This window comes from Gobio gobio, assembly GCF_949357685.1.
Source record: "Gobio gobio genome assembly, chromosome: 25".
NCBI lineage: Eukaryota > Metazoa > Chordata > Actinopteri > Cypriniformes > Gobionidae > Gobio > Gobio gobio.
Window position 1 is genome coordinate 24,905,222 of NC_137121.1, and position 17,386 is coordinate 24,922,607.

Genomic DNA, 17,386 nt, shown 5'->3' on the forward strand with positions numbered 1-17,386 from the left:
CCAATATCCTGCTTCATTGATTTTATTGCATAAGCGACAATTTCACAGTCATAACTGTGTCACGCGACTGAACTAGATGGTCATGCATTCATAAACAGTACATTTCAGTTTTAACACGCACAGTAGTTGCTACAGTAGTTACTGTACAGTATGTTGATTTTGATCTGCTTCTTTTCTCAGGTCTGGCATGAGTGAAGTCGCCTCCGTCTAGCACAAACTAGAGCTCACGTTTGAGAGAAGTGAAAGAGGAAGTCCGTTCAGCGTTTGCTGCATATCGCACCATGAGCCAGCCACAGTGAGTGTACAAGCTACATCCTACCTGCTTTTTATAATGATGTGAGGAACGCCGCCGTGTGTATCGTGCGCAGGAGAGTGGGTTAAATTGTGTTTTTGTGTGTTTACACTCCATTGATACTAATTATGTGTTAAGCAATGTATTGCTTAGACTTTTCTGTCCCCCTTTTTTCCTTTTGGATACTTTTTGGAGTGTAGATTTGTCGGAATAGTATTTGCTTTGTCTCATTATTTTAATTTTTAGAATTGCATTACAAATCTGGTCCTATCAAAAATAGGAATTCAGTAAATGGTTTTTGAAAATGTTTTTGAAGTCTCTTCTGCTTATCAAAGCTGCATTCATTCGATCAAAAATACAGTATAAACAGTAATATTGTGATTATAATATTACAATTTAAAGTAACTGTTTTGTATTATAATATATTTTAAAATGTAATTTATTCCTGTGACGCAAAGCTGAATTTTCAGCATCATTACTCCAGTCTTCAGTGTCACATGATCCTTCAGAAATCATTCTGATTTATTATCAATGTTGGAAACAGTTGTGCTGCTTAATATTTTTGTGTCTCAAAAATTTAAAGAAACAGCATTTATAAAAAATAAATAAATGAATAAATAAAAAAGTGTAACAATCTTTCACTTTTAATCAATTGAATGCATTCATTCATGCTGAATAAAAGTATGAATTTCTTATAGAAAAATCTTACTGGTCCCAAACTTGTGAGTGGTAGTGTAAATACTTTTTAATTTTTTATTAGTTTATTATGGAAGTCTCTAGGGTGAATGTACAATGATTGCTGGGCAGTTCGAGCCACTAGCATCATGAAACGGGACAGGGAAATGTATATTTTCTAAATGGTTTCCCAAACATTCCCAAATTTTCAAACAGGTTTGTAGTTGGAATGCGGGATGTGACTAAATTAGTATTGGGAAGTATTTATCCATAAAAAAATACATTGCCAATAGATAAGCATTGCAATAGATGCCTATAGATACATTGCGTTAAGAAATCTTTCTTGACAGTGTCAGTCCAGCATATGAATGCTCTTTAATTTACTCGTCATCTTCACCAGCAGGAACCGCAGCATATCTCACTTCACATCCATGTGTTTGCTCTGCAGCAGGAGAAGTGATAACGTAATTTATAGTCGCACACTGTTCTGCAGTCAGGCGCGCAGCATGTCCTCAGAATCATGTGGAGAATGCGAGATCCTCTCTGCCCTTTCCACATCCTTCCAGCCCACAACTGTTCCACGATCAGAAGCACAGGTGCTGACTTGGCCTTCTTAGGCGAAGTCTTCATGGCGCGACCTTTGCATTGTGTTCTCACTGAGTCAGAAACAGGCCACCTTACCCAATTTAATTTGATGCAAGTGAAAATGCGTCTGTGAGATGGATGTACTGTCCAGTATATTGCATTGCCATGTACAGTAGCTGGTGTTGATCGCTAAGTTTATAAAACTGATAAGTTCATAGTGGACTTCAAACACAACTTACACTACAATATACAGGTGCTGGTCATACAATTAGAATATCATCAAAAAGTTTATTTATTTCGCTAATTCCATTCAAAAAGTTAAACTTGTATATTATATTCATTTATTAAACACAGACTGATATATTTCAAATGTTTATTTCTTTTAATTTTGATGATTATAACTGACAACTAAGGAAAATCCCAAATTCAGTATCTCAGAAAATTAGAATATTAGAAATCTTGGCCAACTGAAAAGTATGAACATGAAAAGTATGAGCATGTACAGCACTCAATGCTTAGTTGGGGCTCCTTTTGCCTGAATTACTGCAGCAATGCGGTGTCGAATCGAATGAAGTCGATCAGTCTGTGGCACTGCTCAGGTGTTGAGAGCCCAGGTTGCTCTGATAGTGGCTTTCAGCTCTTCTGCATTGTTGGGTCTGGCATATCACATCTTCCTCTTCACAATACCCCATAGATTTTCTATGGGGTTAAGGTCAGGTGAGTTTGCTGACCAATTAAGAACAGGGATAACATGGTCCTTTAACCAGATACTGGTTGCTTTGGCACTGTGTGCAGGTGCCAAGTCCTGTTGGAAAAGGAAATCTGCATCTCCATAAAGTTGGTCAGCAGCAGGAAGCATGAAGTGCTCTAAAACTTCCTGGTATACGGCTGTGTTGACCTTGGACCTCAGAAAACACAGTGGACCAACACCAGCAGATGACATGGCACCCCAAACCATCACTGACTGTGGAAACTTTACACTGGACCTCAAGCAACGTAGATTGTGTGCCTCTCCTCTCTTCCTCCAGACTCTGGGAGCCTGATTTCCAAAGGAAATGCAAAATTTACTTTCATCAGAGATAGAGAACATAACTTTGGACCACTCAGCAGCAGTCCAGTCCTTTTTGTCTTTAGCCCATGCGAGACGCTTCTGACGCTGTCTGTTGTTCAAGAGTGGCTTGACACAAGGAATGCGACTTCTGAAACTCATGTCTTGCATACGTCTGTGCGTAGTGGTTCTTGAAGCACTGATCCAGCTGCAGTCCACTCTTTGTGAATCTCCCCCACATTTTTTAATGGGTTTTGTTTCACAATCCTCTCCAGGGTGCGGTTATCCCTATTGCTTGTACACTTTTTTTCTACCACATCTTTTCCTTCCCTTCGCCTCTCTATTAATGTGCTTGGACATAGAGCTCTGTGAAAAGCCAACCTCTTTTGCAATGACCTTTTGTGTCTTGCCCTCCTTGTGCAAGGTGCCAATGGTTGTCTTTTGGACAACTGTCAAGTCAGCAGTCTTCCCCATGATTGTGTAGCCTACAGAACTAGACTGAGAGACCATTTAAAGGCATTTGCAGGTGTTTTGAGTTAATTAGCTGATTAGAGTGCAGCACCAGTGCTGCGTCCCAATTTGCATACTATACATACTAAATAGTATTCGAAAAAATAATTAGTATGTCCCAAATCTTAGTATGTTGAAAAAAGTATTCCAAAGATTCCCGGATGGTTTACTATTTCCGGTCAGAATCCGAAGTGCAGATCGATGTGCACTCTAACGGCTGATATTGCCCACAACCCATTGCGAGATGGACGAGGATTCGATTAGAACTACAAACGCGGAAAAAAAGTGTTTAAAAAACTACAAACATGACGGTTACGCGAGTCTGACGGTTAAGTGGAGAGGATTAGATAAAGTGGTTTGAGTGAGCAATTATCAGTATTTAACCTGACGAAAAGATATTTATTCAATATTATCCACATTATATTTCTCCTTCAGCAGCATTGAGAACTTTTGTAATGATACGTTTGGCCATTAACTTTGCAAACACATGAGAGGAGTCTCTGCATTAAAGACCCACGAAAGGCAGATCAACGAGCGACTACATTTCTCTCTGATACGGTAGGAAATTAAATTGAAAGTGGGGGATTTGAACTGTGACGATGATTGACAGGGATTGATTTAAACGGTGACGGGACCCACGTAATAGAGTCCGTTAAAGATGACGAAGTAGTATGTCCCAAAGCTTGCATACTCTTCTGCTACACACTCAAAAGTATGTACTTTTTCTTCACAAAAAGAGTACATACTTTTAGGACGTAGTATAAGTAGGCGAATTGGGACGCAGCACAGGTGTCTTCAATATTTAACTTTTTCACAATATTCAAATTTTCTGAGATACTGAATTTGGGATTTTCCTTAGTTATCAGTTATAATCATCAAAATTAAAAGAAATAAACATTTGAAATATATCAGTCTGTGTGTAATGAATGAATATAATTTACAAGTTTCACTTTTTGAATGGAATTAGTGAAATAAATCAACATTTTGATGATATTCTAATTATATGACCAGCACTTGTAGTGTACAAGGGAAATTTCAGTCGCATACGTAGGTATTTGCTCGTAAAGTGTACTCGTACGTTTTTGTACATTTGGATAGGCACTGAAACTATTATACCAAACATGTTGACCTGCACCTATAACGTAAACGTGTACTCACAACATTACATTGTACGTATCGTATAGTATCAACCTGTTGACAGCATCTAAAGTGTTAAAGTTACGCATACGTAAAATGTTTGAGACATACAAATGTTTATAAATGGTACAATAGCATCATATTGACAGCATCTAATGCATAAACCCTTATATGTACAACTTTAAAGATCATTTGATGATGGCATTACTGATAATCATACTGTGCATTAGCATTGTATCGACATCTAAAACGTAAACCCTTTTATGCATGTGAAACTTTAGTTTACTATCTTTTGTTGTTGATAAACATTAAAAAGCATTGTATCGACAGCACCTAAAGTGTAAACCCTTTTAAGTATGTACAACTTTACAGAAATACAAACATTTACAAATCCTTTGTTGATATAGTTGACGTTACAACTTTAGAGACATCATTTGATGTTGTTGTTGATAAACTTAGAACAGCATTGTATGTACAGCACCTAACACATAAACCTTTTATGTTTAACTTTAGACATGTACAAATATTTACAAATCGTTTGAGGTTGATGTTGTTGATAAACATACAATAGCATCATATCAACATGCCTAAAACCCTTTTGTCATGTGATAAATTATTATTAACATTATTAATTATTATTATTGTGATTTGTGATAAATTATTTTACAAGCTGTTTAATTAATACAATTTAGTTTAAATAAAAAATGAATTAAAGCAAATTAATCATTAAAACTAAATCCATAAAATGAACCCCTAAAATATTCTATAAATGAGGGTTCTATAAAGAACCTTTTCTTCCTAGAGTGATAAACCCTTTTGTGTATGTACAACTTTAGAGACGTACAAATAATTACAAATCCATTGATGTTCCTGGCATAGACATGTCTATCCAAATGTTTGAAAAATAATGTGCTCAAAACACTTTGCATGCAAATATATGAATACCAATGAGATAATGTTGATTGAATGGACTTTACTTCCATCCCTCATAGCCTTGTTTCTTTTCATGTCTAATTAAATATGGTGACGGAATATTAAGAATCAGCTCTAAAGTACAAGCAATACTAGCACCGGTGTCCGTTTATATATTGTGTTATGAAGAAGTGCTCGGTGTGTGGCCCTCACAGGAAGCTCCTGTATTCTGATGGCAGTGGTTTCGGTGTCCAGGGAGAGGAGGAGAGGGAGGTTTGGGAGGTTGGTAGTGAATGCAGAGTGGATTACTTCAGCTGCCGTCTTTGTTCATCAGAGCTGCACTTGTGTACTGTGCATTCAGAGCTAGTCTGAGACACAGGAGTAAGCAGCAGAGAATAACATGATACATTTGACTCAATTACACACCACGGGATAGATTGCAAGTACACCGCAAAACTCCTTATATTAAATCAAACCGCTTTTCCAAAACCACCATGTGGATATTATTTACATATGCAGCATGTACTGCCGATCTGGTGTTGTGAGTAATGCTTAAAGTGTCCATATTATGATATTTTATAGGTTCCTAATGTTGTTTTGACGGTCTCCTACAATAGATTTACATGCATCTAATGTCAAAAAACACTTAAAGGTAGTGTAGGCAATTTTCAGAGTGACTAGCAATAGCAAACTAGCTTTGAAAGCATGAGATCCCACCCTCCCTTCAGCGTCTCCAAAGGCACGTTTACAATAATAATGAACATAAACAACTTAAAACAGCACTGACCTGTACCACCTGACTGCTGCAGATTAATCTCGGTGTTGATAGTGTTGCCGCAGAGTAATAAAGAATAAACTCATACATTCGAGGCACAAACTTTTCCTAGTATAATGTCACTGGTTCCCATCTAAATCTGCATAGCAAGAAACGCGGCAATGACGTGTGATGTCTGCACGAGCAGGTGCGCGGAGGTACATACGTTGACAGGCAGGTAGGACATCGTATCATTGCATCCGGACCAAATTCAGTGATTGGATGCCTTCCACAGACTGTATATATACTGTACATATTAGGGGTGTAATGGTACACGTATTCGTACCGAACCGTTTCGGTACAGGGCTTCCGGTAAAGTGCACGTGTGTACCAAATGGTACCGAATGCAGTCTTTTACAGTTAACAGTAAAAGATAAATAGCAACTGAATTTAGGCTAATTTGGCTCTGTTGTTATATTATAGTAATGCGCAAGGAAGCGCTCCCTATATAGTTTACGCTTTACAGCATTAGCAGAGAATTTTTTTTATCTTTAAAAAAACTGTTATAATTGAATTAATTTAAGGACAGACACAATTTGTTCAGTAAACCACTGTTAAAAAAAATAAAGCAAATTTTTATTTAGTTTTCTCTCCCCTGCTGTACCAATCCAGTACCGAACCGTGACTTCAAAACCGAGGTACGTACCGTTACACCCCTAGTACATAAATGTACATTTAGATGGCTTAACTTAGTGATCGCTATCAGGATGTGAAGAGAGCATCAAGTTGTTTTCATATCGCAATATATATTGTAGAAAATCTAAATCTCGCAATGTCAGTTTTTTCTAATATCATGCAGCCCTATTAACTGCGTAACTTGGTTACCCTTAAAACATAGTACCCCAACACACACACACACTTACATACCTGTGCTGTGCTCCGAGAGTGGAATGAAAACAAAAAATGAGATTCTGTGCGATAGTCCACACTGCTATAAGGCTAAATACAGTCCTCAAACCCTGAAAATGACCATATTAAAAGTTCTTGCACCAAGGAGCAATGTCCCTTAAAGGAACACTCTTTTTTTGAAAATAGGCCCGTTTTCCAACTCCCCTAGAGTTAAACAGTTGAGTTTTACCGTTTTCGAATCCATTCAGCCGATCTGCGGATCTGGCGGTAGCACTTTTAGCATAGCTTAGCATAGATCATTGAATCTGATTAGACCGTTAGCATCTCTCTCAAAAAAATGACCTAAGAGTTTCGATATTTTTCCTATTTATAACTTGACTCTTCTGTAGTTACATCGTTTACTAAGACAGACGGAAAATGAAAAGTTGTGATTTTCTAGGCCGATATGGCTAGGAACTATACTCTCATTCCGGCGTAATAAGCAAGGAACTTTGAGCCGTACCATGGGTGCATTGGCGCAATGATATCACGCAGCGTATGAAAATAGTCCCCAGCACTCTCCCTGTGCAAGCACGTTGTCACGTTGGTTATGTGGACGGAAGTTAGCCTATTTTCAGGCGCTGCATAATATCATTGTGCCGATGCACTCATGGGACGGCAGCAAAGTTCCTGAATTATTACGCAGGAATGAGAGTATAGTTCCTAGCCATATCGGCCTAGAAAATCTGAATAATGGGAAAACTCAACTGTTTAACTCTAGGGTAGTTGGAAAATGAGCCTATTTTCAAAAATAGTGGAGTGTTCCTTTAATATGCCGCCTCAGGGTCACAAAAAATGTATGTCCGAAAAAGCACAACAGGGGCACTTTTAAGTGAGGAAAGTCAACAACACCAGGATCTAAGAACGTGGATACCAGTTTCAAAGCTAAGTGTTCAGGGACATCAATACAGAAAACCTTTGATCCGATTCGCATTACTGTTTTGACATAATACAATTTCTAATACAAACAAAGTTGGGTTGAGGGGGTTGTGTTGTTTTTTTTTTTAATAGCCAGTAGACTTTAGTTTATGTCAGAGCCTGACAGAATCAAAATTCACTACTTGCTAGTCAGTGGGAGGGACATTATCTTTATAGAGAGCATTTGATTGGTTAAAAATGTGTATATGCCCCTTTGAACAGGATGAGTCATCAATATTTTGGTCTGTTTTTTGTTGTACACTGAGGTCTAACTGCTAAAAGGAATGAACTAAAACCTACAAAACTACAGTTTTGAGTTTAGGTCTTTAAAGGTGTGGCTAATTGGGACACTTACTGGCCTTAACTACTATGTACTTACATCAAAAAATAAGTACAATGTACTTATTGTGTTCATATTGTATTGCAAAACACTTTTTGGTAAGTTTAAGGGTAGGGTTAGGTGTAAGGGAAGTGTCATCAGTGTAATTTATAAATGCAACTACAGAAATTAATTACAGATGTAATTACATGCAGTTATTTTTTTTTAAATGTAAGTACAATGTAAAAACATGATTGTACACGATAAGTACATTGTATCAAATTATTCATTTAAATGTTAGTACATAGTAGTTAAGGACACCTAATATAAAGTGGGTCCAAATAAGTACAAAGTACAAAGTTACTATTTACCTTGCTGATACGACTCAGAAATGCCTTTATGCCTACATAAAGACATTATATTAGGGGTGTAACGATTCGTTTTAACAACGATTCGATTCGTATCATGATTTGAGGTTGTCGATACGATTCAAGGACGATATTGGTTAATTTAGAACGATACGATCCGAAACGATTCAGTGACTTGAAATCGATTCAGTAACTTATTAGCCAAAAATTGTGTGACTGAAATAAATATCTGGATACTGGTCAGTGCAGGTGAAGTTTCCTAGATTCCTGTTGTTTCTTGTAAGGGAATCAGGTATCAATTAATTATGGATATAAACAAACGAGTAAACAACAATTAATGGCAAATGCATTCAAATGTTATTTGAAAAAAGTGCAACCAACAGTTTAGGTTGAATTAACAGGAAGTTAACCTTTTCTGCTCTCATTTTCAATATTCAATACATTTTCAATAAAAGCACAGTAAGTGCAACCAACATTTCAACAGTAGGTTAACCTGCTACTTCTGCTTTTGTTTTCCAACATAAAAATATTACAATATTAATATCAAAAATAAAGTGTAACTAACTTCTCTTCAGGTTTAATTAATAGTAGGTTTACCTGCTATTTTTGCTGTTGTTTTTCAACATTAAAATAATACAAATACAATATTAAAATCAAAAATAAAGAGCAACCAACATTTTTTTCAGGTTGAATAAACTGGCTGAACCTGCTACTACTCTCAGTTTAATAAACAAACAATATTTAACAAAAGATAAAATGTAACCAACTACTCTTCAATGACTCTACAGATTTTTTTTTCAAAAATATCAACTGATCAACATGATCTGGCTGCAGAAAACTTCTCTGTGCGTTCACTATGTCGCCAGCAGTACAAACACTCGCTCTACTGGCACACTGGTGCCAGGAATGCACAGGTAACATTTAGCAAGGGTTGAAAGTACAGGTAGCTCTTTCTCCTGGTGGCTTGATCATTTCTCGCTCATTGGCTTCTCCTCTGCCATCCGCCAGGCTATGTTTTGTTTTCTTAGCGCTGCTGCTGGTGCGAGGCGATGATGTCACAGATAGGCAGACTGAATCGAGTAACGTTTAACGCCTTTATCATTAAAAGTGCTGAGAAAAAACATCCATATAAAGTCTGACGTGCTTAAATCCAATGCGTTCTTTCCTATTATCGATACAATCGATTGATTACCTTTTAAAACGATGTTAGATCGATATATGTCGTCCGGAAGGCCAAGTTGCCGAACACAGATCGATGTAGTTAGATCATAGGAATATAAATCGATACATCGATGTAGTAGATGAATCGTTACACCCCTACATTATAGTATATACATTTGACTTTCTGGTAATAGTGGAATGACTTATGCCCTGCTTATTAAATAAATTTTTATTGTGCCAGGTTTTTTTTGTTGTTGGTCAGATTTGTCATGGTATTCTATTTTATAACCCTTGCTTTTTTAAAATCCTCATCAGAAGCTAATATTATAAAATAATGACTATATTCAGTAAAGCTGCAGGGGAGCAAATGTAACAGAGTTGTTCTGACATTCTACAATTGTGACACCGGTGTGCTTCAGTATTTTAGTTTTTTGCATCATGTAGTCCTGTTGTTATTGTTTGTGTGTGTCCTTTTATTCACCACACAAGGGGTGTGTGTGTGTGTGTGAGTGTGAGAGAGTGATTGTGCACACGTGCATGCATACTCATGTGCTCATGTTTTCACACACGCATGCTTACATGCACTCTGACACACCCTGAGGACGCCTTTGTGCTTGAAACAGGTCAGCTAACATTTAGCCTCGACTGTTCTGTTTAATGAGGTCTGTCTTGTTGTTTTGTGCGAAAGCTGATCATTTTCTTGTCGTGACATTCAACGTTTACAACACATTCCTCTCTGCATGTTTTGCAGGAAGGCTATAGTACCATCCAATCCATTTGCTATTTCTTTATGGTTTCACTATATAATAATTACACAGTTAATCTGCTCATTTTCATATGTATATGGGACTCATTTTCTTCAGATGCAGTTGTATGCCGCTTTCCATGAACAGTACAAAATAGGACCTGACTTCTTTAAAAAAAAAAAAAAGGCACAATCAGAAGTTCATACTCTTATTAAATGAGCTATTTTATTCATTCATTCTAAATAAGTTTGCCCTTTGCCATTTGCCCTTGTTACCAAAAGGGACAAATTGCTAGTTTATAATTACTGATGAACTTATAATTTCCATAAAATAAAGAAATATATTTTGGTTCATGATTTTTTCTTAGAAGTAATGTTGGTAACAGGGCTGAAAAATTGTGAAATTGTCAAAATCCGAATGTGCCCTTGTTACCAAAATTTGGAACATTTCAAAATATAGAAACCTAAATATCCTAGAGAATACAATCATGAATACTCATACAATCATATAACAACAACTTTTCTTCTTGAGAAAAAAATTATGATGAACCTGAGAAATATTTTCCACAAATTGCACTTAGGAACATTCTTACAAACTTTTTGGAATCTATCTTAAGAAATTTCGTAACTTTTTTTTCATGTATCCAGACCCAGATCATGTTACTACTTGGATGTTTAAAATTTTTGTAATGAGGAAATCATGCACTAACAGGGTTGAACATAAATTGGGCTATAGTTCAAATTGGGCTATACTTTATTTTATGGGAACATATAATTCCCATAAAATAAAGAAATATCTTTTGGTTGATTTTTTTCTTGGTTACCAATTTATTAATTATATTTTCTAGCATATTTAGGTTTCTATATTTTGAAATGTCCCAAATATTGGTAACGAAGGCAAATGGCAAAACTAATTTAAAATGAAAATAATAAATATATAATTTAATACTGAGTTTTGCCATTTGCCTTCGTTAGCAATATTTGGGAAATTTTTTGAAATATAGAAACCTAAATATGATAGAAAATATAATGAAAAAATATGTATCCTAGCTGTCTTGCTAGATTATAATTACTGATGAACATATAATTCCCATAAAATAAAATAAAAATAATATTCTTCTTCATCATCTTCATCTGCTTCATTACCATTCACAAATGGCACTCGCCAGACGTAGTAGGTCATCAAGGTACTTATGAATACTATGATGGCTGATGTTTTCCACTTAATATAGTATGGAAGTAGCATATTCAGATTTAGACAGGAGGCTCTTTAAAAATAACTATACATTCAGTCTTGATGAAAATAATGTGCACACTTAAAGGGTTAGTTCACCCAAAAATGAAAATTCTGTCATTAATTACTTACCCTCATGTCGTTCAACACCCGTCAGACCTCCGTTCATCTTCAGAACACAAATGAAGATATTTTAGTTTAAAGGTCCCATGGCATGAAATTTTCATTTTATGAGGTATTTCAACATTAATATGAGTTCCCCTAGCCTGAATATTGTCCCCAAGTGGATAGAAATGTTGATCGGTGTAAAACCGAGTTCTGGCTGTCTTTCTCTGCCTTTGAGAAAATGACAGGCCAGACTAGCCAATCCTGAAGTCTCCTGGTTTGACGTCCAAGCAGGAACGGTTTCCTCCCTTTCCTCCGCCCAGAGAATCTGGCACGCCCATGCAAACACTCGAGATCATTAACGTTACTTGTGAACGAGTGAACACTGGCAGTTTCTCAGTGTTTGGATGTACAAATGAAAACAGAAGTCTTTCTTCAGTTCCTTCTGATCTGTGATCATTGATTTCTTATGTGTAGCTTATTATTTATTATTTGTGGACACGCAGCGGCTTCTCTCTCTCCCGACAGAACAGTGTTTTCGTGTTTTCTATCTTGTGAGTCAGTGTTTTTGTACGTCCTTGTCGCGTCTATCTGTTCTAAAATGTGCATACAGTCTTTTCTGCTCAACACCAGCAGTCACATCTTTAGAGATAAACTTCACACACGCCGAAGCTCGGCCTCCAACATCCCCGACCCCCAGTACTGCATCTGGCCCACAGCGGAGGCACCAAACGCGGCGTGAGATTAAGCAGACGGGGGTAAGCGTGAGGGTATCCGGCTAGGCTAGCCAGCTTTCCCCACAATAAACTGGATTACATTCTATTACAGCTGTTGTGTCTTTGTTTGCGCTGTGTAACGTTACTCAATGCGCGTCAATGACGCTATTCATATGATTGGAACATATCTAGAAATAATGCTATACTCAACACTTACTAACTCGTTCATCTCGCTGTAATGGTACATTGCATGTGTTACAAAGTTGGTAGAATAATGATGAAGAGGACTCGGTGTGACTGGGACTCGTGTTTATTCAGAACTCTCAGATACAAACACAATAAACTCGCGCTGACTGACAGCGCTCTCATAACTCAGTAGTTACTATAAATAACTTTGTTAGCAATCGCTTCGTCTCCGTGATGTCCGGTTCGCGAACGAATCATTCTTTTGAATCGGTTCTTTTTAGTGAACCGAACCAGTTCACCAAATCGGACTGAATCGTTCTAAACGGTTCGCGTCTCGAGTCAGCGCTGATCCATAATTTACTAAAGTTACTAACTTTCTGACATGAGTGACAGCCCCTCCGACTAGAAATAAACTAATAACCTGAAGTATATGCTAGTAACTACAACAGTTCACCCTGAACTGAGACATGCTGAGAGAACTGATGAGAAGTGAACACAGGTCCATCCGTCTCTCTGGCAGCAGCTCGTGCCTGCTCGTGCCTCATTAAACCACGCCCCCTCCGCTCATTTAAAATGCAAAGATGTCAGCCAATCACAACAGTGGGCGTTTTTACTGAAGTCTCACAGCAGACACGCCTCTTGAAGCAGAGCAAACAGCAGTATAGAAAAAATGCCTTTTATTTCTAAATTATGACATTTTATGATGTAAAAATCATACTAACAATATAAGTACACCTCAGGAAACATTATAAAATAATAGAAAAATGCCATGCCATGGGACCTTTAAATCTGATGGCTCTGAAAGGCCTCCATTGGCACAATGCACTTTACACTCTCAAGACCCTTAAAAGGTACTAAAGACGTCGTTACAAAGTCCATCTCACTACAGTGGTTCTAAAATAACTTTATGAATCGGCGAGAATAGTTTTTGTGCACAAAAAAACCTAAATAACGACTCATATAGTGATGACGATTTCAAAACACGGCCTCATGAAGCTTCGAAGCGTTATGAATCAGTGAGTCGAATCATGATTCGGATCGCACAAAAACTATTCTCGTCGCTTCATAAAGTTATTTTAGAACCACTGTAGTGAGATGGACTTTGTAACAACGTCTTTAGTACCTTTTAAGGGTCTTGAGAGTGTACAGTGCATTGTGCCAATGGAGGACTTTCAGAGCCATCAGATTTCCACTAAAATATCTTCATTTGTGTTCCGAAGATGAACGGAGGTCTGACGGGTGTCGAACGACATGAGGGAAAGTAATTAATGACAGAATTTTCATTTTTGGGTGAACTAACCCTTTAATTATGATACTTTGCCGGCAACTGAAAGATGGACATTGAAATGTTTTTCATTGAGCAGCGAGTCTTTAGTAACAATAATAATAACTACTTTTTCTTCTTGAGAAAAAATTATGATGATGAACCTGAGAAATATTTTCCATGAATTGCACTTAGGAACATTATTACAAACTTCTTGGAATAAATTTCTCAACTTTTTTTTCTTCATGCATCCAGACCCAGATCATGTTACTACTTGGATGTTTCAAATTTTTGTAATGGGGAAATCATGCACTAACAGGGTTGAACATAAATTGGGCTATAGTTTTACATACATTTCAAATTCAAAATATTTTTCTTAACTAAAATTAATTAATAATATAGATATTCTTCTTACTGTAGTGAATTGAATATCAATTAAACAGACATGTGGAAAAATTATAACAACGTTGAATTGCCTTGACGGATACAGTTGAGAAGGTCGAGACTAAAAAAAATGCCATTTGGTGTCTTGAACTACTTTTCACCCTATATTACATAATAGCTTATCAAACACATCTAATAGTTCATACAGAACATGGGATTTATGTCACTAATGTTTTAAAAACAAGTAATGGGACACTTAATCTACCCTGTTTGTGTACAGTACCATATGCTTTCATTTCTCGCTTTGACAGATAGTCTTTTAATGGCTCTGCATAAAAGGGGTTATGCAAACATGGCGACTTACAGCTCCAGACATCTGTTCTGATCAAAATATTCTTCAACATATTTTTCTGGGCCCTCAATGTGCTGACACACTTTTTTTCACCATCATCTGGTTCATAATATAGTTGTGTTCTTGTTTAACCTCAAAATATCGTTGACTGTCACCCAAGCCTCAGAAATTATTACATCAAGGCCGACCTATGTTAAGCACTTGGTTGGGATATGGGAATGTCACTGTTGGTGACAGGACATCCCGCTGATCAACACAAACTGATGGGATGCCGGATGAATGCTGGTTGCAGCATCTGGCTGTGACGGTTGAGCAGATGTTACTGGGACAGTTGACACCCCTCTTGAACCTCAACAACTCCTACATATGCAGTTTTACTACCTTATTTCCAGGCCTATATTATGTTTTACTATAAAGGGGACCTATTGTGCCTTTTTCACAGTTTAGATTTTTTGATTTTTAGGTTTTTAAAGCTTAAATAACACTGTTAGTTTATCAGTAATGCATCAATGTTTTCTAAAAAGAAACCTCTAAAAGGATTTGCTGCATGAGGTGAAGCTGAAGCTGAAGAGTGAATGCACAGTAGAAACCTGAAGCCTGTTCCATATGATGCATCCTGTATGAGATTAATCAGATATTCTAGATGCACAAGATTAATGTAACATTACAACTTGTATCACTGAGTACTTTTTAAATCCATAGTTTCGCTTGATTTCACACGTCTGGATGGCATGCTGTCCTTACACTAACCAATCAGACCTCAGGTACTGCCCAAAATGCTGTAATAACCAACCAGAAAAAAAAAAAAGAAAAGAAAAAAATATATATATATAAATATATATATATTCAGTAACCGTGCAAACTGATATAGAGAATAACTCTCTTTGTAACTTTGCAGAAAATATATACATAAATAATTAATCATACTTACAGGTTGTGATTCTGAGGAGCAAGCTGACCCATCTTTCAACAGCAAGGGCTTTGCCAATCCCATGTTGAACTCATTATGCAAATATGATCTAGTGATGTAGAACCGCAACGCTGTGGGATTCGAATTAAAAGTGACTCGTATAGGTGGTTCAGAATCGATTCTTTCTTTTGGGAGACAACTTTATTTATTGTGGACTTTCAAGCTTTACAATATTACACTTTGGGGCACTTTAAGGTATGTTAATGTATAGTAACTGACTTCTCGCCGATATCACCAATTGTTTGTAAGCCTGTATAACACAGTCGTTTTTCTACCCCATTGATATTGTCCTTTGCAAACTGCGAGTTCAGAGCCGTTGTAAAGATGATATCTCCTCTGTGATTTGCGGTGTTTAGTGTCTACAGACGCCCACCAAGGGACGAGTTATGATGAGTTTAGTGCATCCCATGCTGAAACAGCATTTTATTGTCCTATAAGGTCACAGATTCTCATAACTCACTCAAATCTGGATCAAAGGAACTGGATATAAGATGGAAACTTTGCATGTGCCAGAGATATTTGTTATATTTGTTGTTAACTGAAGCTTTTTTTCCTTCACACACTCTAAAAAACACTGGGTTAACCCCTAGGAGTCTGAGCTGTTTTGGGGCCCTTTAGAAGTTTTGGCATGCTCTGACATTTGTGTTTTTTTCAGTTGCTTATAAACACATTAATGGCAAAAGTGCAATTACAATGTTTTCAGCACAAACTGGGCTTCCATAATATGAGTGCAACATGTATGTACATGCTTGTATTTTTGAGATAAAAATGTTTATGGATGGTTTTTGAGAAAACAAAAACAATTGTTTTACAAGTAAGGCCTCAAAACACACAATAGATATGTGTCCACAAGACCTTTGACTCATGGGTGTATTTGCCTAGAGTTTTTGCTTTAAACTGATGTGAGAATCATTGAGCCTACTCATTCACATAAAACAGAGTTTAGCTCCAACCCCAATTAAACACCCCTGAACCAGCTAATCAGTGTCTTTCAAGGCCCTATTTAGACACTGATTAACTGGTTCAGGTGTGTTTAATTGGGGTTGGAGCTAAACTCTGGAGGACAGTGGACCGAGTTTGGAGACCCCTGACATAAAACAATACACTGATTTAAAATTTGTAAGACAGTTTTTCTTCACAAAGCCTGTATGCGAGGAGGCGTGATATCTAATGAATAATGATGATCACATGAGAGGACAAAAGAACATAATAGCCCAGCATAATGACCTACATAATGAGCTGCATAATGAATGAGCTTAATTCAGGTGTGTGACTGAGTTGCAACAGGACATATATTATAAATTGTACTTATCTAGTAAATGCATCTGGATTTAAGAATGTTTAAATATTTAGACTAGAAACAAGACAAAAATGACTAAGAAGAGCATTTTTTAATACATTTTTTGTACAATTTTTTTATATTTTTGAAAGTAGTCTCATGCTAAAAAAATTAATAATAAATCATTAAAATTAAGATACAATTTATACAAAACGAAATTCACTTTAAAGAAAGCAATTAACTTTCTACAAAAAAAAATTCACTTTCTACAAAACAACTCAATATCAATTCGATAAAACAAACTTTGATATTAAATAAAAAAATAACATTAGGCTATAATATTTAAACATCAATATGAAGAAAAATACGTTTGACTGGTACTATATTTATAGCATCTGAGCAGACATTTGCGAATAAAAGCTTTATTGATGTGACTCTAGACTCTTTTACAATAAACACGTTATAATCTATCCAAAACAGGCCAAAAAATCTTGTCTAAACAGTCTTGCGTGTATGACATGCAG

General features: G+C 36.6%; 1 protein-coding gene across 1 annotated transcript in view; it reads left to right on the forward strand.

Moving 5' to 3' along the window:
* Positions 1 to 17,386, forward strand: part of tmem266 (transmembrane protein 266) — a 95,648-nt gene that overhangs the window by 8,696 nt on the left and 69,566 nt on the right. Inside the window, exon 2 of the mRNA XM_079810374.1 lies at positions 181 to 295. Coding sequence (XP_079666500.1) covers positions 282 to 295 — 14 coding nt within the window. The 5' untranslated portion in view covers positions 181 to 281. The remainder of the gene's footprint in view (positions 1 to 180; positions 296 to 17,386) is intronic.